This window comes from Opisthocomus hoazin, chromosome 8 (genome assembly GCF_030867145.1).
Source record: "Opisthocomus hoazin isolate bOpiHoa1 chromosome 8, bOpiHoa1.hap1, whole genome shotgun sequence".
Lineage (NCBI taxonomy): Eukaryota > Metazoa > Chordata > Aves > Opisthocomiformes > Opisthocomidae > Opisthocomus > Opisthocomus hoazin.
In genome coordinates this window covers 3,045,946-3,067,821 of record NC_134421.1, presented here as the reverse complement: position 1 = coordinate 3,067,821, position 21,876 = coordinate 3,045,946, and the positions used below count along the sequence as shown (strand labels likewise).

At 39.2% G+C, this 21,876-nt stretch overlaps 1 protein-coding gene across 1 annotated transcript in view; it reads right to left on the bottom strand.

Annotated features, from left to right (window-relative positions):
- The window catches only part of KDM5A (lysine demethylase 5A), a 51,669-nt gene that overhangs the window by 26,027 nt on the left and 3,766 nt on the right, over positions 1-21,876 (bottom strand). The window contains exons 4-15 of the mRNA XM_075427998.1: positions 19,836-20,006; positions 19,214-19,348; positions 13,797-13,902; positions 13,159-13,247; positions 10,205-10,363; positions 7,675-7,794; positions 6,396-6,554; positions 4,604-4,785; positions 2,673-2,835; positions 1,740-1,859; positions 335-529; positions 51-232 (exon numbers count right to left, since the gene is read on the bottom strand). Coding sequence (XP_075284113.1) covers positions 51-232; positions 335-529; positions 1,740-1,859; positions 2,673-2,835; positions 4,604-4,785; positions 6,396-6,554; positions 7,675-7,794; positions 10,205-10,363; positions 13,159-13,247; positions 13,797-13,902; positions 19,214-19,348; positions 19,836-20,006 — 1,781 coding nt within the window. The remainder of the gene's footprint in view (positions 1-50; positions 233-334; positions 530-1,739; positions 1,860-2,672; positions 2,836-4,603; positions 4,786-6,395; positions 6,555-7,674; positions 7,795-10,204; positions 10,364-13,158; positions 13,248-13,796; positions 13,903-19,213; positions 19,349-19,835; positions 20,007-21,876) is intronic.

Below are 21,876 nucleotides of genomic sequence, written 5' to 3'. Positions count from 1 at the left end.
AAACTACTGGATATGGAAGAAAAGTGAGGAAAAAAAAAAATCCTGTGTACCTTAGACACTTATTCTGCATGGGACATGGACATAAATCAGATGGATGGTATAAGCACACCAGACGCTCAGGATTACAGGAACATGTCAGAGCTGACAAGAAGCACGTGGTTCTGCAAGCTGTGCACTGACGCTCATCATCTGGAACCAGTTCAAACACCTCTTCTTCAGACATCAACACTCCCTAACAAAAAAAATCAGACATTTGCTAAAAACTAATCCAGGCAGGGGGAAGGGGAAGCAAGAGTTCTTTTGCAAGCAAAGTAAGAGTTGTCCTACTACTTACCATCTGTACAACAGACTCCCTTAACCGTGTCTCTTCCTCTATCATTAGAGTCATCTCCTTGCAGACCATGGCAGCCAGTCCAACATCCAAGCACTCTGGATCTGCAGCCATCTTGAAGATTAGCTCCTCATGGGAGAAGACACAATGACGTCCCAGCCTTCGGTAATGACTCACACACTGACGTCCAATGGGAAGCTACAAAAAACCAACATCTATCATTCTGGGAAAAGATGTTCCAAGATGATTTAGCCCCCCTCGCCTGCCTTTGACAAAAACTGTGAAAAGGTTGAGACTAGGGGAGTTGCACGTTACGGGACAGAGCCAATTATAACAGCCTTAAATTGTGTCACCGATGAGGACATCCATGTTGGGGCAGGCACCTACCATAACCTTAAGCACCTAACTTTCAGACACAAGTTTAAGAGTTGTCCTAAGCTCTTTTTACTTTCGGAAAGAAACTGGCACCAAAAATAAGTCACCTGGTCTACACTACGGTGAATGCACTGCTCCCTAGATATTACTATGCTTGGACACAGACATTTAACACAAGACGTCTAGAGTTAACCAAAATTGGTATCACCCATTTTGTGCCTCTTAAAGCAAAAAATACAAAACACTAGATCAATTTCCTACACAGATTTCAGGTTACATTTTCCATAAGCAAAGGAAATTCCACACAGCTGAGTTTAGCAGGTTTTCATAGAGGTTATATACAGATTACATCATGAGTGAAGGAGAAAAGAACAACACTGACACACTGTCAATCCTGTAAACATTTTTTTCTGATGAATGAGTAAAATTCTCTGATTAAGGACTAAAATTCCTATCTGAAGGTAACAAAACAGAAGTTAGAGATAGATAAACTACAGATGAGACCGTAACTTCCAACTGTAAACCCTACACAGGCACAAGACACACTTTTGACAACTTACCAAAGAATCCACATAAGCTATGCTCTGGTGTGGCATGGCTATCAGAACAAGCACTAATATGATTGAAAGGTGCAATGACTTGTCAGAAAAGGAGAACAAAGACTGTTCTATGCCTACCTCCAACATTCAAATGACAACAGCTGTTCAAGACAGTATACTAATTTGTATCAAATTCAGAAAGGGGCATCACAGAAATACTAACTAAAGGTACTGTGAGATGTCACTTTTTGCTTAGATCAATACTTCAAAAGCAAGACCACGTGCCAAAGTTTCAATTTGAAGCTGCTTATGTGCTCATCAAAACTATTTTGTGTAATGCAAACGCGAATCAGTCTAACTGTTGTACCAGAAACTACAAATATAAAATATACTACACAACTTAAAAGACTATTCCTCAGATAATTAAGTTACTAGCACAGTCTTTGCAAAGGTCACTTAGCAGAGACATAGCAAACATATACAAAAGAACAGACCCAGTCAGCAGTGCAGAAGTTCACAGCTTCAGCAAAGTTATATCCCTGGTTAAATCCAGAATGATAGGCACGAGGAAAGGTCACCACAAACTCGCCAGCACACTGATTGGTTCTGTATACCTAATACAAGTAAGGATAAAGGAAAAAAAACACTGTTGCAAGCTTCATATTTTAAGACACTTAATTGCAAAACATTTGAACAGCACTTTCTTTACCCATAGAACACCACAGGCAACGTAGCTACCCCAAAAGTCGTAAGGATTGGTACTGTCTTCTTAAAGTGAATCCTCAATTTACAGTCTTACTCAAAAGAGCTGAATATATAAGCCAACAGTTGAAAATTCTCTTTATCAATCTCAAAAGGGATGTTTCTCTATCATCATTTAATCCATCACACTACAAAGTGCAAAAGCTTCTGGAAACAGTTTATGGTTTGCTTTGTTGGGGTATTTGCCAGGGAAGCAATTTATCCTGAGACAAAAGCAAATGATAGTGACTGCTGCTTAAAGATCTGCAGTCAATTATGTTTGGTCACAAAAGCATTCTGTAACGCTGAGATTTCTACTGAACATAAGACAAGTATTTTACTGTCAAAAGATATTAAAAGCATTTCACAGACAAACTTGCTGCTATGGCAGGGTGGGTTTTTTTTTAAATTAAAAATTAAATGTAACACAATGTTCACTTGTACGAGATACTTTATGTAAGCAGCTTGGCACACGCACTTCTGATATAAGATAATTTAAATTTCATGGTGATTCTAAGGAAGATTCTAGAAAATCGCTTTAAAAACACCCCATAACTAATTAATTAAATATGTAAATGTCCACCATAAAAACTGTCACACAAATCTGGCACAGAATGAAAAAAAAGAGAGCAAAAAAAGAGAGCGCATAAGAGTACTTCTGTAAAAAACGCTCATGTGCTACTCACTGGTACACCATGCTCCATCAGCACATTGGGGTTCATGATAGTGACCAGCTGATGCAGAAGATCAGGCTGGGATTCGAACAGCTCGGGAGCCAGTTCCTTCATCACATCCTCTAACTGCTCTGCTGCATGAGAGGGCACGCCGTACCATGTCTTCGGCTCTCCCCTAACAGAACACAAACACAGTAATAAAAACATTACTTCAAGGAAAGTAACGGTGCCACCCAACCGTGAAGTACACCTCAAATCTAGCACCGATGTCCACACAAGACAAATATTTCGCATATAGACAAGAAAAGTCTTTAATCAACAACCGTTGTCTTCAGGATGTATCATTCTAATCTGAAAAATCAATTACACTACGACACCATTCTCCACATACCTGACAGCAGATTTGCCGTGACAAGCCTAACCTGGAAGATAATTGTAATTTACCATGCTCTAAAGGGATAAAATTGGCAATTATTTTCCTTTAGGAAGAAGCAAGTAAGTTTAACAAACAAAACTTTGGCTGTCACAGCTAACGTTTAAGAGAAAAGAGATCTTGGTACTCCTCCACTCACTTAATTAGGCTTGGAGAAGTTCTGTTCCTGAAACCAATGGAAGCGTATACCAGCTAAGCAGAAGTGGAAAGAATAAAACACCAGACAGCACAATGAAATGTAAGCAACCCTTCTACCATACATAACCAACTACTGAAAACCAGTGGCCCACTGGACTTCGAAGATGAAAAATGCCTAATAACATGAATTAGTTAAGTATGAGAAAGATATTAACAAGACCAAAACTAGACAGAAAATTACTTGTGAACCATATTATTCCAGTCCTTCCAGTCCTGTCTTCACCAAAATAAACTGTAATGATCTAGTATCTATAGTGCTGAGGTTTATTTTTTAATCTTATTAAGTACAAGCAGCAGTCTACTGAAGTATCTGAAACCTTTTAAATACCACTATTTAACTGCATTAATATACTTGTCACCAACTCCCACAAGCTAGATGAGGCACAGCGCAGCATTTTCTGTGGTTCCTACAGGCTTCAGTGACACCTGCTGGTAAACCTCAGAGTAAATAACTCCTGCTCTGCATCTGGGCTGCTGGAATGCACCAGCTGACACAAAACCCTCCTGTACTGATCTAGGTAGTTAACAGCATGCTGCGGACAATAACTGAACTCTATAAACAACACGAGTCCCCCTCCTGAGCCTGTCGACCAGATCTTACTAGCAAACATGCTTCTCCAGAAATGTGCAACCCCAGACTGAAGGCTATCAACTCCTCCTTACCAGGCATCCAACAGACTTTCTATTCTGCAAGGGTGCTGCCCACAGCAGCTGTGGCTGCTCCACCCACTGTGACTGAGCCTGATGAACTGGGAAGACTGCAGTGCAAACAATCTGTCACAATCCTCCTTTTCAAACACAAAAGCTGAACATGAGAACACTTCTATGATTGTTCTGAAAGTCAGAATTTCTTTCACATTTCTCTTGAACAGAGGTATTCCTGCATATACACAGATCTACAGCTGAACTGTCAGCTCTGACGCCTGTGTAAGCCAGCAGGCAGCAGCCTCCGTTTCCAGCACAGGGGCATACCAACTTTAGATCATAAAGCAGTGAACCAGTGAATTGCAACTCAGTTCTTAAACCAGAACCTTTCTTACAAAACATGTAAGCCTGTAAAGCATGACTTTACAGTGACACTGGATTTTTGGTAACACAAGAATATTTAATCAGTTAATGAAAAACAGTGAAGTGCTTAAAACAATATCTGTATTCTCTTTTCACCAGTTTCAGTTAAGAACACGGACCACCCATCACACTAGCTTTTTATTAAAAATGCCATCAGTATGCACAGGCATTTTCAAGTAGAACTACAAATTTACTCATGGCAAACAGGGCAGTGTAAGGTAGATGCACAAAGGAGAGCCCATACCAGTGCAGGTAGTTGATGGAATAGCTCCAGTGATCTTCAATATGCCAGCAAAACGAGGAGAAGCACATCCCTACGTACAGCCAAGGTACCTTCATGCCAGAGATATCTGCATTGATGTGAGCAAGGACTGATTGTTCTAGAATTGGCATATTATTCAAGTTCCAACCAGAAAGCGCATAATCCTGCCAAAAAAGAGGAGGAAATTCTGAACAAATCAGAAGAACATGAGGATATCAACTCCAGAAAAGAAAGTACAGAGGAAGTGATCAGCCTATCCATTTCTACAGTACACAGTGGATAACGTTCTGCAACAACGATGCATCAAAACTTGGAAATAATTCCTTAAACACCTCAGTCAGCAATCAACTAGACTAAGATTTAAGATCAGTCCTAGTATTTCAACATACATAGCCCATTTTCTTTGGATCAAGGCTTACATACTTAGGCTTTGATTTTTTTTCCCACCAAGTTCATAGGTTTCACGCTTTTCTGGTGGAACAGAATACCAGCAGCACTAGCAGAAGAACAAAACATAGCAGTCTTCAATAAAACTGGGTAACTTCAGATTGTAAACAATGCAGTGAATCTTACGTTATTATTTCAGCTTTAAGACCTGCTTTACTGCACTGCAATTTATCTCGATCTTCTTTAGGTATTACTTTAGAAAGTTTTCCCAAGAGAAGAAATTCCTACACACTCCTTTCTGAGAATACAGCATCACCAGTTCAACAATCCCACCTTTACTTTCAAATACAATTCGTACAAAAAATGAGAATCCAAACAGACTACCTTAGAAGCTCACTCCTGTGCTTCAATATTAGTCTACTTTCCACCTTAAAAAAGCTGTTAGCATAGACTCACAGTCACTTTCGGCATATCCCATAGTTGCTGAAAGGACTGGTCACACCCTCAGCTCAGCCACACATTCCTGCTGTTTGCTTTGCTCTGACATCTTAAAGACAATGCAGCGAGTCAGATGACCTGAGTGATTTGGCTAGAAAATATTTTTTTAAATTGCTAGTTTCATAAAAATAGCTCAACAAGCAGTTCTGACCCACTAAGCAGCTGCACAATCACTGCACAGGCAACAAAGCTACAGGCAGGAAGGTGCAAGTATGGGTGGAAGACAATAGTGAGCAGGATTACCTCTTCCAATGAGCAGTATAAATTGATTTGTGGCCGTGTAATCACGAAACCACACCTTTACTTTCATTTCATTTGAATTTAAACGTATAAGCAGCCAGAAAATTGATACGCTACAGTCTTGTCTAAGGGAAAATAGGTAATATACTTACCTCATGTTCTTTATAAAATTTTCTACAATAGGATGCTCTATCGACCTCTTTTCATTCTTACAGTATGCACAGTCAGGGAAACAAGCTAAATCCAGATAGTTTGTTTTACCTATTATGAACTGCCTAAGGAAGTTAGAATCATGCTTCTGTAGCTAACCCTACAATGAAAAGGTTCGGAACAAGAAATAAAAAAATCTTCTCAGACTCCTCATACTCAGGCATACTGTAACAACTAGCACATCTTTGCCTGCTAAGATTAAGTGACACAAAACAGGTGTGACAAATCCTGAAAAGCAGCTTAACTATCAGCAACCAGATCCGTACAAGAACCTAAAATATCAGATTAATGCTCTGCTCAGAAGGAATGTTAAGCGCATGCAAAAACCTTCAGTAATTTCTTCATTAAAAAAATCCATGCTGATTTCTGACCTAATTTCTTAGTGTGCAATCTTACGCAGAGCAAAGGATGGGGTCGGTTTGCATATCCTGTTCCTCACCTCCTCCTCTGGCATCAGCTTTCGTCGGCCATCCTTCACCGGGAAGCCACTTCCAAAGTCCTTGGATGAGATATCAGCCCCATATTCCACAATGACGTCTTCCTCTATGCTGCTCACCAATCGCCAGAATTCTTTTTCTACCAGCTCAGTGGGAACCATCTGGAAGCGGAAAAGATATTACGGTATGTGCAGGTAAGACCCGTCATAAAAGTTATCATTCAAAACAATAAATCATTACTAATCCCCCATGAATTTTCAAACACCAGTGCCACTCCCTCTCTCCCCTCTACCTCTTCAAAGTTATACGGTTCGGTCTGCATTCCTTAGTAGTGGATGCAGTGTAACAGAAATAAGATGCCACATAAGGGCAAAAATGAGCAAAAAAGAAGATGGGGTTACCAGAATTACAGCTAAAAAGAAAGGGAGGAGGAGACAACCAGCAGAAGCCAAGCAGCAAACAGAATAAACAGCATGTAAATTCCAAACTATTTCAGAGGATAACAACCAGAACTTCCGAGTAACAGTAAGGAAATTCAGATAATGAATTGTGTTCAAGAGTGCAGTCATCACATAGCTTATTACAACTCTTATTTATATGCATTGATTTATGAAGTTTATTTGTAAAATAAGCTTTGTTCCTTGCTTTGCTTAGTGTCCCAAAGTTGTATCATAAAATGGAGTCCTTAAAAGGTAGAAGCTTTAGCAAGAATGCCCATAAATTACCAAAGCACCCTGAGAGGAGAAGGAGCTTGGTGCTGCATGCAGTCTACAGGACAGTGGAATGGCGGAAGCGTGCCAAAGCAAAAATGCTAGTTTTAAAAACGCTGCTGAGATGCAGAACAAAAAAAACCCTCATTATCAGACAGACTCAGTCTATTGACTTGTCTACGAGAAAAGACTGTAACAAGGAGGAAAACGATTTATCCTCTGCACAAACTAAACAAAGACAAAAGCCATAGGAAGGGCAGGAGAAAGACCCCTTTGCCAAACAAGAACCAGATACTTGGCTCAATTAATCAAAAAAGGGCAAGAACATCACTAGAGTATGACCAATAAGGTACACACTTACAAGCAATAAAGCTATCTATCCACCAGAGGAAACGGGTGAAATGAAGTCGAAATGAAACCAGATGCCAGAAAGCTAAACAATTTGTTTACATGTTTGAAGCTTACGGCTCCTCTTTAAACAAAGCTAAGATGCCTCGGGAAAAATCCAGGATCAGCTGAAACCTCTTCTCTTTCTCCCCTACAAGGAATCACAACAAAAAATGAAACTCACGTGGACTGGCATGTTGAAATAATCAGACTTGAAGTTATCAGCCATTTCACCAAAGCTCTGGAGAGTATATTCCCTGACAGCTTGTTCAAATCCAAAAGCCTCACGGGGTTTGTTGCATTCCTAGGAGACAGAACATAAAAATGTTGTTCCCTGCAGCAGATTATGACACAGTTACATTTTTAGCAAAAAAAAAAAAACACCCTAGTGTCCAACTGAGACCTTACCAAACACAATTAGCTATCAGTTCTGAGTGCTTTTCTCAGCTGAGAAAGTCCTACCACAATGGAAACAGAACCAAATTAATTGCACAGAAGCTAATCTAACACAGTAAACTTCAATGCTTCTGCTTTCTTGTCCAAAACTAAGTTTCCTCATCTACTGCTGCCAGCCACAGAGGAAGACAGTGCACAAGATGCTTAGAGAGTCGTAAGACATTTCTTAGACACACTGGATTCAAGCAGAACAACAGCACAGGAAGAAACCCTGCAAATCAATGGATTTGGCACCGTGAAAGCATACAGAGGGAAAGAGGAAGAAGGAAATGAAAACAGCGCAACACAGCTAACAACAGACATGGTCCATCTGACAGAAAGCCTTCAAGTCTTCCACTGTTCTACCTCCACTCACCTCAAAAGCGCAAAAAATACTAGTTCACATTTCAGTTACTCTCCCCACCCATTTCTACAGCATCCTTTTCAGCCCCTTTGTATCTGACAATGTTTATACATACACAAGGCATGTATTTACACAAACATGACACAGAGCTATCTGATAGTCAGCTGTTCAGTCATAAAGACACAGGACTGGAAAGCACTTCAAGAGATCAGTAGTTTCTTTTTTTTCAAGAGAAAGAGTAGTTTCTTTTTCTCGGGTTTTTTTTCTAGTTTCTTTTTCTTCCTTAGACTACAGCAAACCTTTATCAAAGTAGTTCTTAAATGGAACCTGCAACAGAGAATCTACAACATGCAAACACTGTCAAAAAATGTTGACCTGAATATCTATAAAGAGCCCTTACCCTGTTCTTCCTAGCTTGTGCTCCAGCACTCTGCTGCTAACATTACATTAAGCATCTGCACAATTAACATTTAAAGGAGAAACTGAGGCAAAAAGCGCTACTGAGCATTTCAAACATCTTTCTGTTGTTATTTGTTTGCTCTCCTTTACACAATATAGACACGTTTTTTCCCCCTTCTTCCTCTTACTTTCAACGTATTTCCGGAACTTTTCAAGTACTTTCTGTATCATTTGCTAGTTACAATGTATTTGGCACCTTAACTTTCCTGATTCTGTCTCTGCATACATATTCTTCCCTTGGGAACTACGTATGTCTGTTTTTAATATTAGTACTAGTACTGAAATTTCTTGTGAGTTTCCACATTTTCAATCCACTGCAGCCACTCTATTTACTATTACTTTCTCTAACTTACCTCCACATTGGATTGCTGTAGTTTCCTAACACTCCTTTATCGCTCTCTCTTAAGGGAATAATAAACAAGCAGCTCAATCCACTCTGCGAGCAGCAGCCCAAAGGGTTAGTTGCACCTTGCCTGTAACGATGAATTTCCACCTTTCTCTCAACCGCATTTGCCTGAGTTCATCTGACAACCTAATCTCTCTTGGTGAAAGGTTAGAGAGCAGCAAGCTGATCCGCCACGTTGTGCAGCTGCACAACTCTTCACACAGCACCCCAAAGCAGAAGCCCACAGCCAGGAAGCGTGGGGGGAAATGGGCATATACATGTGTGTGTGTGCCCCTTTTGCAAAAAACATGCTCTAAAAAAGTTAAAGCCAGTCACAAAATTACAGATTTAAAAATAGTGAGCTTTCTTCCTCTGAATCCCACATCTACCAATTTCCCGAGCTTGTGAAATTTGTTTTCTGATGACAAATACCAAGCCAATCAAATGATGTTTGCCGCCTTCAGGCTGTTTATCAGTCAAGTCTTGGAACGTGGCAGCTCCTCTTTTTTGAACAACAAAATTCAACTAGCTTCCACTTTCAGAGTCTCAACCATGCCTTTTTTCAGTCTAAACCAAATCTAAAATAGCTACAAGTTTTTACATTAGTTCTTTCACTTTCTGCTACAGGCTATTCCGAACAATGCCATAATGACTTCCCAATAATCAAACTCCCCGTTACGCCCAAATCGCATACTGTGATTACTTCACAGTTTCCAAAATGCCTCATTGTTAATGCTGAACCACCTATCACAACCTTACTTCTCACCCTAATTTCCCACTACCAGCTCATCAAATTGAGTTTCAGGTCTTCTCAGACAAAGGCCACAGTTTTATCTGTCACCTGGCTGTATAATAAACAAACGCTATGCCCAAGCTCTAGAAGGAACATTTCTCTCTCCTTATGGCTCATCAACCAAGAGCAGCTGCAGATTCACATCTCATCTTGACAATACTGCAAACAGAACTGTGGCTTCTTTCCAGATGGAATGGCACTAGGCTGAACTGCTCTTCTTTTGATCTTCCTAGGAACACAAGCATACATACAAAGCTTGAGGAGCTCTTGAACTGTACCTCGGCAACACACTTCGGACACCTCCAGTCACCCTTGGGTACATCAGGTAAAGGGGGAATCAAGCAAAAAGTGTGATAGCTGTCATCACATCCATCACACAGTAGCAGTTTGTCCTCGTTATTTCCTCTGCCACAGAATAAGCAAACGTAGAGATCAACCTGTGGAGAAAAAATAAAAAAAGTTACAAAAGAGTTTCCTCGTCCAGAACCTGCCTTCCTTAAACTAATGAACAAAAGTTGTAGTCCTAAAGTCCGATACATGAATATCAACACAGTCTCTTCTGGTTTTTGAGAAGCACTGAAAATGAACAATTTTGCTTCAGTTTCCCAAAGTGGTAGTACGTGGGGGACAGGAAGACTTCGGGTGCTGCAAAATAACTATCCAGTTCAGTCAGACACCTGCTTTCTATATAACTCAAAGCAGCATCTCATTACGTTATTCTAAGGCAAAAGAGTACATTAGTTTTCACAACTTCGTGCTCTCCCTCTCTTTGGGCCTCTATCACAGAACATAATTCAAACTAAATCCCTACAAAGAGCACATGGCTGAGGAATATCTCCAAAGACTATTTCAGAAACATATGTGCCATCACTTGCAACAGTACAGTGATCATCTTTGCAATGGAAGAGATTAAAAAAACCCACAAACCTACAGGTTTCAATCTAAAAATCCAAGGGGAAGGGAAGGCAACTGCATGGAAAGGTACAAACTTCTTTCTTATTTTCTCCGAAATAAAGGATAAAAACTCCAAATGATAAGAGAGAATTATTAATCCCAATACAACAGCAAACTATTTTCACAGTGTCTGTCCAAGGTAATCTCACATGAACAACACTCGCTGGGAGACATTCTCAGGGACCAAAGAGGAAACCATTTCAACAGGTTTCAGACCCCCTTTTCTGTTGCTTCCTGGACTTCTAATTTAATATAAATATTTAATATAGCACTGAAGATCTGTAACAATCTAAATGAAGAAACTGCGTATTATCACAGCTAAAAAATGATCTGATGTATAAATTTTTAACAACAACATGAACTTCATGAATAACACTTGCTCCAAATTCTGCTACAACTCCCGTCAGTCACTGGGCAACTAGGGCTATGCATATTTCATTCACACAGCTCAAAATAAGACCAGAAGTGGTGGGGTGGTTTTTTGGGGGTCTTATTTTCACAAGATGTCACAAAAACTTCTTAAGGATTTTGCTCAGGTTTCTTAAGAAATAATTCTTTAAAATAATGCAGTTCTATTAAGAGACATATGGATTTCCCTTTTAAAAAAATCCACACACACACCCTCACGGAATGGCACATCTGTCTAAAACACCAAACTAGCTGCTTTTGTTGCAAGTATATAAAATGGACGGAGGGTACCTCAGACAACATTTCCAGGTTCTCTTCCCGAAACTAAAAATGTATTCAAATGGTGACCATAAGAAGAGGCTATTCTATGCTACTCACTAGTTACCTATCACTCATAACACCTTCTGCTCTCCACATTCTTATTAGCATACACAATCTTTTTTATGTCAACCCAAGTGATGACTCGTAAAATACAAAGACTGCACTGAAATACATATTCAAAACAAACTGCGATAACACAATAACCACAATTAAGCCTCCTAGCCATGTAACGAAACACAGTAAACTATGATGATACATATTTATCAGGCAGAAGAGGATAAGAAGAAAAGGTGTATTTTATTTCACAGTTAGCATTTCACACAGATTAAATCGATTTCAGTTATTTCACAAAAAGACAAATGAATGAGGGAGAAGTATAAACAGAAGTGCAGCAGAGCATTTTTCAGACAAAAGTTATATAAGGCCAATGTACCAACTGTGCACTTCAAAGACTCCTTTCCTTGAAGATCTCTCATCCAAGTGTACAAAAAGTGTGAAACCAAATGGCTCTAAGTCACAGAATTTCACAGTATTACAGTTACAGCAACATAGCTCTAACACAGCAGTTCTGCTGCTACAGTATTCTCATTTTCTCTTATAAACAGGAGTACATAGAAAGAGTAAACAGATAGACAAAACAGCCACAACACTTACACAGCCTCAAAACACCATACACTCAGTAGTAGTAGTAGGAGTACAATTAAAAAAAATTCAAGTCACACAAATTCTGACCTAGCACAATGATCTGTTTTTTAAATATCCAACTTCTCTCACATTTTGTTGCCCAGGAAGCATCTCCATATATAAGAATATGATTACTAGAGACTTTCAGTTGCCTTGGCCTTTTATGGTAGAAATTTAAAATGAGCTCTTTAAGTGTTCTCAGGCTAAGAAAAAAAGAGCAGCTGAATTATTAGTGAAGAATCTAATTCTTAAGATATTAAAAGCATGCATCTCCATTCACGGTAGCATGACACTTCAAAAGTACAAAGTCACATGCTATGTAAGACATTAAGAACAACTATATGCTGCTTTTCCATCATCAAACATCAGAGCGCTAAACATTTCCTTTTTGCCCTTAGGGGTTTCTCTTGCATGGACTTGTGCAACGACTAGTTTAAACTCAAAACAGGAAAGACATGAAAGCTGTAACTGCTAAAACACAAACTCCTGAAGTACTGGAGCACCTCAAAATAGCTTTCTAAGGAAGAGAAATAGTACTATAATCGCTCTACAAAGGGGAGCTCAAGTAGAAAGTGAGCTACTGAAGGCATGCATGAAGTGCGTGGCCAAGCAAGCCCACAAACCCATGAGCAGCCAGTACCTTCATGTTGCCACACTATTCCCATCCAAAAGATTAAAACAGAAACTTAGAGCACAGATCATTTTTCAAAATACTGTTCATTCTTCTCTAACAATACCATCTGCTGCAGTCTCCATACATTCATCTATTGGGGGGGGGGGGGGGGCTTTAGACAAAAAAAAAAAATCTCTAGTAAATCAATGAATTTCTTATTATCAGAAATCACAGCACAGGAATTAAACTTACGAAGTTGACAGAGAGAGTTCCTTTGCGTTGCCTCATCTGCATTCCAAATGGTTCTGATCTGGTTCCCTTGCGCCTTCGTGTCACCTCATCTTGGAGTAAAATAAAGTTAAATGTTATTAATATCACATCGAGACAGACTTCACTTTCAAAAACAACACAGATGTCCAGGCTGGTACACTGCCTTTCATAATAGTAACTACCTGACAGTCCAAAGCAAGCAAAAATGCCTGTTTTACCTGGTCAATCTAAAATAAACAAGGATTAGGAAAACATCTTTTGCTTATCCTCACAGGTGATCCCAATTGCCTCACAAAACAGAGAGAATTACACTCACAATTTGTGCACTTTGCTGGTAGGATCAGTTTCAGTACTGTCAAATCCTGTTTTCCGTTCCAGTCACTCAGTTCATGCAACAATTGTTTAACTATTATTGTTACTATATAACACATAGAGCTGAAATTAAGCCAAGTTACATGAAGCACCCCATAAATATCTCTCATGAACAAACCCCTAGAATACTTAGCTTTCTTTTTCCAGTTACAGTGATTTGCTTAATTCTTAATGTTTTCTCTACAGACATGCAGAAACATTTAACAGCCTTGGTACTTTACCAAGCGATGAGCCCAAGATTTAATTACCCTCTTTATCCTTTGCTCCCAATGCCAGTCCCATCATCTTGGGTCCAGCTCCAAAGATTTGCAGCTTCTTCAGTTCGGTATTTCTACTCATTTCTCCTGCCTCTGCCTAAAAATAAAAACAAGACCACATCAGCACAAACCATCAATATTTCCCCCCCCAGGTCTCTCAATAATTTGTTTATATTCCACACTCTCACAACATCAGCTCAGGAAAAGAAAGTAAGCAGAGGCATGAAAAGACATGATTTTCCATTCCTAAAGCCAATGAATAAATGCAAATGGAATAAAAGACACCATTTTTGTCCAAACTTTCCAAATTACTTCGCATTTAGGATTCCAGATGCACTATAGAAAGTCACCTACACAGCAAACAAGAGAACTACACTTGACATTCCCCAAACTGTAAATAAGAACACCACGGCAGTTCTTTTCCAAAATCACCATGATTCAGTCCAGTGCTTGGATGTTAACACACTGTTTCAATAGGATTTTGTTCTCTGCTTCCTTGAGCAGACACACACACACGACACTGAGTTCCAACCTACTTCCTTAAGCTTGGCTGCTCCTGGGTTGGTTTGTGCTTAAATGTTACAACTCCTTAAATTACAGCTACTCCTGGTGCCCTTGCAACCTCAGAGATGGAAAGACCCACTAGCAGACAACTCCATGCCCCCGCCAGTGTTGTTTCCCGACGTGTTCTGTTCAACTGAACATCTTCCAGTTGCCCATTACTCACCTACCTCATCTTCCCACATCACTGTCACTAACCCAACAGCACAAAGAACCCCCACGTTCTGGTTTTATCTGCAATGCAATCACCTCAGTATTTTTCTTTATGTTGCCTCTTTATACTTTGAAAACCCGCTCTACGATGATACAGAAGGGCACTAAGCTCTCCTCATTGGCAGCCTTCCTCCCGAAATTCACTCATCTGAAAAGATCCTGGCAAATCTAACTTCAACGATGTTATCTTCGAGTAACTTACTGAGGATACCCCACCTGTTCTTTTCCACAGAGTTATGGCCTGATATACCATGCACGAAATAAGCTCCCTTGAGGTAACATGCATTCAGTTTTTAACCAATAAGCAAAAAAACAACGATCCAAAAAAGCATTTAAAATAAGTCCAAATGCACTTGCAGTAAAGCTTAAAGGAAGAAGATCATTTCCATTTATTCAGCCTAAATCTGTTGTTTTTCTTGCTTCTGGAACACATTAAAAGAGATATTATTTCACAGGCATTCTCAGTCTAAGGAATTTTTAGTGATACTTTGAGTCTCTGTTCCCACCGAACTGTGTGCAGCATGCTAACCGGCATCTTTCCAAACTGATTATTGCTGACATTCTAATTTTGAACATTCATGAATTCCACGTTGCTATTAAATTATTTTCACTTTAGATAGATATTACCAACTTTGTAAGTCCACACTGAAACTGCAGGCTAACTGGCAAATTTTTCTCATAAATTCATCAATTTTTGGCTACCAAGCCATAAGGAAACACTGACTTTTGTGCTGTACAGGAAAGCCTACCAACTGAAGACTTCATAGTCCCTCAGTTCCCATTTGAAACTCATGAACGGCTCATCTATTCTCCCAACTAATAAAACCTGACAGAATTAACCCACATCACATTTCTCAGCACAGTACAATTTTCCATCATTTCAGCAACATTTGTGAACAATCTCCACAATTTCTCTCTCCTGCTATTGCGACCTAAGATAACTTTATCAATGATACCTGAAAAATAATTTTACTACTGCACTTACTAACTCATTAACATGCAGCAACCTCGCTTCAGTTTTACAGCTTTGTCTAAAAACGCACTGCCTGAACATATTTTCCTAACTCCATCACCCAGACATACTGGGATTCCACTGAACCTCAGTGGATGCAATCCATTCATGCTCACGCAGAAAGAGCTATACAGTTTTCAAAAAAACCAGGTTGCATATTGAAATGGAAATATTTTTTAAAAATCAGATTCCTATATAAACTTATGAACACTGCCAGGATATTAATAGTCCGAGTTATGAATACCAAAAGCATTCAGAAGCCTCAGCAAGCAGTCTTTCTGTGGTGTCCTTGTATAAAACCACCAAATTCAAAACCGTGAATGCACGGCAGCAGAACTCTTGCATTTCTTGGCATTTTCTCATGTTAACAACACAAAAATCTACCACGCTCCTGCGTTGTATTTTTTCCATATAAGCAAAATGAACTTGATTAAACTGTGATTCTATTCTCAGGTCCTCTTTCCCCTGAAGGATGCAGACAAACTTTTGTTTCTTTTACCTTCTCAACTGAACATACAACCCAAAGGCTTTTCTTGTATATGGGCAAATCCCAACAGCACAAACACACACGGGATTCACACGCTTAGTTCCTGTTGTCCTACCCTCATCAATTTTGAAACATTTGCATCCCCATCCCTCCACCCCCAATGCTCAAGACTAGAACAGTTACAACCAAGAATCAAAACATGAACGTGTTTTGGGCATTTGTCAGCATCTCCCAGAGTTATTTTGTTTCACACAATTATTCCCATTGAAGGAAATCTTTCACATTAAAAAAATGGAAGCTTATTTTATTAATTCTGTTATTCGGCAATCAACCAAATTCGTAAAAGAAACCTGAAAGCAGATATACTACTTAGAACTGGGTTTAATTGTTCAGAAAAATCTCTGGATGTTAAGTTAATATCCTTTGAAAAGACAGCACTTCATTTTTTTTTTTTCTAGTACTACAATTCTCTAACGGAAATCATCATGATGTAATGTCATTAGGTAACTCCTTTTCCAGTTAAAATACACTCTCATAGATCATCTATGAAGATATACTACTCTTTACTAAGAAAGGGGTATTCTCCTAAATTTAACCTTTCCTTAAGGATATGCTCTTTTTCTACTCTGAATTCATTCTACTTTTTGTTGCCCTTCTCTTTACAAGCCTTTAGTAATTCATTTGCTCTTCTTCAGTTTTTGTAATGGCTTTCTACAGAGGGAAAAGAAGGGAAAAAAAAGGGGAAAAAAAAAAGGGGAAAGAAGAATGAAAAGAGAATGAAGCATTAAGTTTATTTTTGAGCAGAATCTCCCACCACCAAACTATCATCTTCCTATTCAGAGACAACATATTCAACTGACATTTGACTGTAGTATCCAAAGATTCTCAGTCCATCTTTCACAAAGGAGAATTCTCATTCCTATTTTCTCTTGTTTTTCACTTTCTCTAAAAATTCAAAAAATCGCTTTTTGAGAAGTCTGCCGCTCCCTGCTGCTGCTGAGGATCTTTATTTCAATAATTTCTGATTACTGTATTTACGCTTTCTTATTCATCACCTATTCTTAGGTAACATCTGCAAGAAGCTGATGCAGAGCATTTTTTGGAAGTACTTTCAGCACTTGGAAGAAATCTACTGAGACGCAGAGATCCATGCTCACTATCCAGGCATTAGACTACTCGGCACAGAACACACAAATCATTCGGATGTTTCAGCTAGAGCAGAACGACCTTTATTTAGGAGGTTTTTACATTATTTGCATATTACCTGTTCTCTAAAGACTATCTAGACAATCTCTGGTACGATTCCAGGTAAGCACTTCAAACAATAAACAGAGTCCTGTCTACAATACAGAGGTGCACTGAAATCTGGAAAAATTTCTCAGCATTCCCCAGATATTTACACTTCTTCTATTTGGGGCTACTGAAGACAAATCTCTGTTCCTAAATACAGTTCCAGAGTTGACTTAGAGTCACACATAGCTTCCAACATAGCCGAAAAAATGCTTCTCCTGGCTACACAAGCAGGTTGAGATTTTCCTCCATTAAAGAACTTGTTTCAGCCATTTTAATAATTGTAGTGCCTAAAAGACAGTGTGGCTACAGGCCTAATAAAAGGCATTAAAAAAAATATATATATGTATTTACTTTTTGCAGACAATCCAAGTAAAATCACCTCTCGTTTCTGAAATGCGGCCCCTTTAAATGAAATGAAGCAGCTGTACTGTGCCAGGATCACCATGGAGTATTTCTTTCCAAGCAAGGAGAAATAAGAAGTACTATTCTTCTACCGAAATCAGCAGGAGAGAAGATCCCACAAGATCTTAATAACATAGTGACACTTTCATATCATGTATAAAAAAAAGGCGATACTGGCATTATCCCACAAGATTTGTTCAAATCCAAAGCAGAACTCCACAGAAGGAACGACTGCTGCAGCTCCTGCAGCGTTCTCAGTTTTTCCGGATAGCACACTAACAATCCATGATTCAAGAGACCTGGTAAGATCACAGCCTGGGACTGCTTGTGTGATGCACTGTTATATGGCTATGATAAATAATACCAAGTCAGCTTCAGTAAGTTGCCAAAACAGATCAAAAAAAGACAGTTTAGTCTAAATCAATCAGGACATCGGAGGAAAAATGGAAGTTTATAAAGGATACTCAAATATCTCAGCAACAGGAAAGACTGATTTGAAAAAAAAGCAGTTTAGGAGTATTTGAGAAAGCTTTGTGGTGCTTAAAGTCAGTCTAGAATAGCATCAAGCAAGTAGTAAGTTTGTCGCATATAAAACCAGCTTTCACCCATGTTCTGCTGGCTGGTCAGCAGGGAACCACTAGACTTGCTCTGAAGAGCCTTAGGATGATGCCTGCAATAGAAACCTTCATCAAAAGGTGAAGGTCTGCTTTAAATAGTGCAACAGGAGCAATGGAGCCATCAGGACAACCCTCCAAGATTATTTCTAATGGTCTAGCATTTCAAATGGTGGGGATTCAGTTTGAACTGAGATTTACTGGGAGGTACTCCCAGGATTTAATACAGCCTAGTAGAATACCAGATGTTGCTATAACACCACTAATCCATAAGAAAATAAACAGCTTTTCAGTAGAAAAACTGTGGAAATCCTATACAGTTCAGCCATCACTGAGCATCTGCCCTCATATCTGTTTCATTTCTTCACAAAACATCTGTCCCGCTTGAGGTAATTAGTCCCAAGTGCAATTTCCACAGTGAACAAAGACTCACTGACACATATTTGCATTTGTACAATGACATATTTTGAAAAGTTTAAAAAAACTTTTCCACCTTTGCACAAGCAGAAACTTCAACATCATTTCACAAATAGCCATTTATCTGTTCAGTTTTCACAGGTATATTCACTACTAAGGTAAAAAGGCCACTTCTCAATAAATAGAGAGCAGCTCTCGAAAGTTTTTAGATAAACAGAGCATCTACCACACGCAAATCAGGCCTCAGAGAGACATCCTTCTCTGGATCTTATTTAAAGGAAGACTGGCTCCTGGTGGTGCTTTTCAGCAGGCTCCCACAACCAGACAAAGGCTGTTGCACTGCCAAAGCTGCTGTGCTGGTAGAGGAAATACGTGTCCTCTGTCCCTAAGAGCCAATTAACAGGGGTACCTGGGATTTGACACGCCTGGTTCTCTTCAGCACAACGTTCATTCTTGAAGCCTGCTTTGGGGAAGCCTGGGCATCTGAGCTGAGGTCCTCAGCCTCCACTTTTTCCTTAAGATCCAAGTTTGGCTTTTGGATGCCCTAGAAGATCAGGACACAGGACACCAGGTTGATTGATCAAGCAGTGCTCATCATTCCATGGTCTGTGAATCGTTCTGTTTGCTAAGCAACAGGACGAGTGAAATCACACAGCATTAGACATGGCATTTGGACAAAAGGCCAATTAATCCATGCACCCTTCAGATCAGGAAACTGAATCTCAACTACCAGCTTATAGAGAGAGAGGAGAGAGAAAAACATCATTCCAATTAATCATATCTTCTTTTGCTCTGTTTTCCTTCCCAATAGGGTTGGCCTCAGTCCTATAAAGGGCTATCAGAACTACACAAGGTCATGTTACAACTTGTAGCACTATTCTGTCACAGGTAAGTATGAGGGTGGTTCTAGGTTTACACAGCTGAAGCTTCTAAAAGCACAGACCCTATGTCCTAGTTTCATATGCAATAACAACTAGCACTCTACATGCAGTTCGGTCCCCTCCTCATATCCTGCAAGAGAAGCGTCTCACCATAAGGCTGACCCCAGACTGGAACAGCTCATAGGGGTATAAGATCCGTTCATAATGAGACTTGAGTAATGATCCTGTGCCTTTTCCTGGCAGGTAGCCAAGCCGACTTGCCACTTTAGACCATTTCTTCTCTTTAGTGACTACTTCAAAGCCCCCTTTGCTGGCAACAATCTGAAACGTATAAATAAAAACGTTAAGGGTTTTGAGTTGCTCTCACCACCTTGCATAAACCAAGAATCAATTCAACCGACCAAATGTTAAAAGATCCTATTAAAGAATGACAGAATCCTGAAATTAGTTTTTGTTTCCTGAGGGACCAGTACTTTAATAACTAAGCACTTCCTTGTTCTCTTTACTTCATACATTTAACATGACAATTTTCCTAGCAAATGTAAATTGCGTACTGTCCCAGACAGGAGGAGTCCAACAGTTAAGATTTATGACATGTTGGAAAGAACACAAAAACCCCCCCACCAGAACAAACCGAAAAGTTTGATGCAAAACATTAGTCTGGCCAGAAGCGAAGCCTGTTCTAACAGACCCCAGGTAGAAGGAAGCGCTGGAGCTCACAACTTCAGAGTTACAGAAACTCTCACAAAACCCTCAAGGGAAGCGAGGAGAAACTGAATTTACCTTCCAGTTAACTCAGCCCAGTTTTCCCACTGGACTTAATTGGCTTGAGCCCAGTAATTCACATACAGAACTACCACGGCTTACATGTAACTAATATGTACATAGAATGAAAAAACAACAGACCATGTGCCTCCAAGCAATGATCATAACAGCATGAGTTGCCTCCTCTGAAACACTGGCCCCATTTCCAATGCCTCCATTCCCTTTACAGTTTCACTGCCAAGTAGCTCAAAACCCAAATGGATTGTAATTTCATTTATATTATTGTAAGACTAACAGCATTTCTACAACAGTGTGGTTTTGCATTACATTTCTTTACACATGAGGACTAAATTCCATGCTTAATGCTTCACAGACCGTTAGAAACTTCAATGCAAAACCATTTTGTATCTGGAGTGGAATTTATGGTTTACTTTTGAGGCTGAATTACACATTGAAATGTGTACTTGTGACAGTGACATATAAATTAGTTAATTACAGTTAATAATTACTAATTACAGCAAAGTACTAGAAAAGACATTTTAAATGAAACTATTCCCAAATTTCAACTTATCTTCAACATGTCCACGAAAAATTGCTTTCTAAATTATCTATACATGAACAATAGCTAGAAAAGCCACTAAGTAACTAAATAAGCTGCATATCTGCAGTCAAGTAAAATGTTTCAGCTCATAAGTGACCCAGGTTTTTCCCAGCACTACTATGATATTCTGCATATCCCAGCAAACCACCATAGACACGAAAATAATAATAAAAAATACTAAAAGACATTTTATCAGACATTATCTGCATTTTATCAGCAATTCCAGACTGTCCAAAAGATTATGACTTCTTTCTTTAAAAATAAATTCTATTCATACCTTTACATTTTTACTTACTTAAGAGAAAGAAATCTTCATGGTGAACAGGAAATGGTACTCTAACCTAGAAGCACTAGAAATACCATATCTTAATTCCCTACCCTGCAAGAAGAAATCTGCCTATTTATATTACAATCCATCCTTAGCAGGTAAGTTTATATATCATTATATACATATATTTATATATTATTACATATATTTGTATACTTTGCCAATGCAAAAGCAAATTAGAACAGAGATTTAATTAATTTGTGTGCAAACTTGGAAAACAACACACCAAACATAACTATAGCAGTATAAATTTCTAGCCAGCCTTAAGCCTAGTCTGTTTGGGAAATTAAAATAATGATTCCAGAAGCTGACATTATAAATTCCCAAAGATGCACGTTTATGTTCTGTGGAGAACCCCTAACGGGAGAGAGGAGGGAGCAATTACAACAATTCATTACAGAATTGCTAGGTCAGGAGCTGAACTGCACACAAGTATACTGCTGCCTTCTCACAAAGCAGCTCGAACTTCTGCAGCCCCACCACGTGTGAAAAAGCAG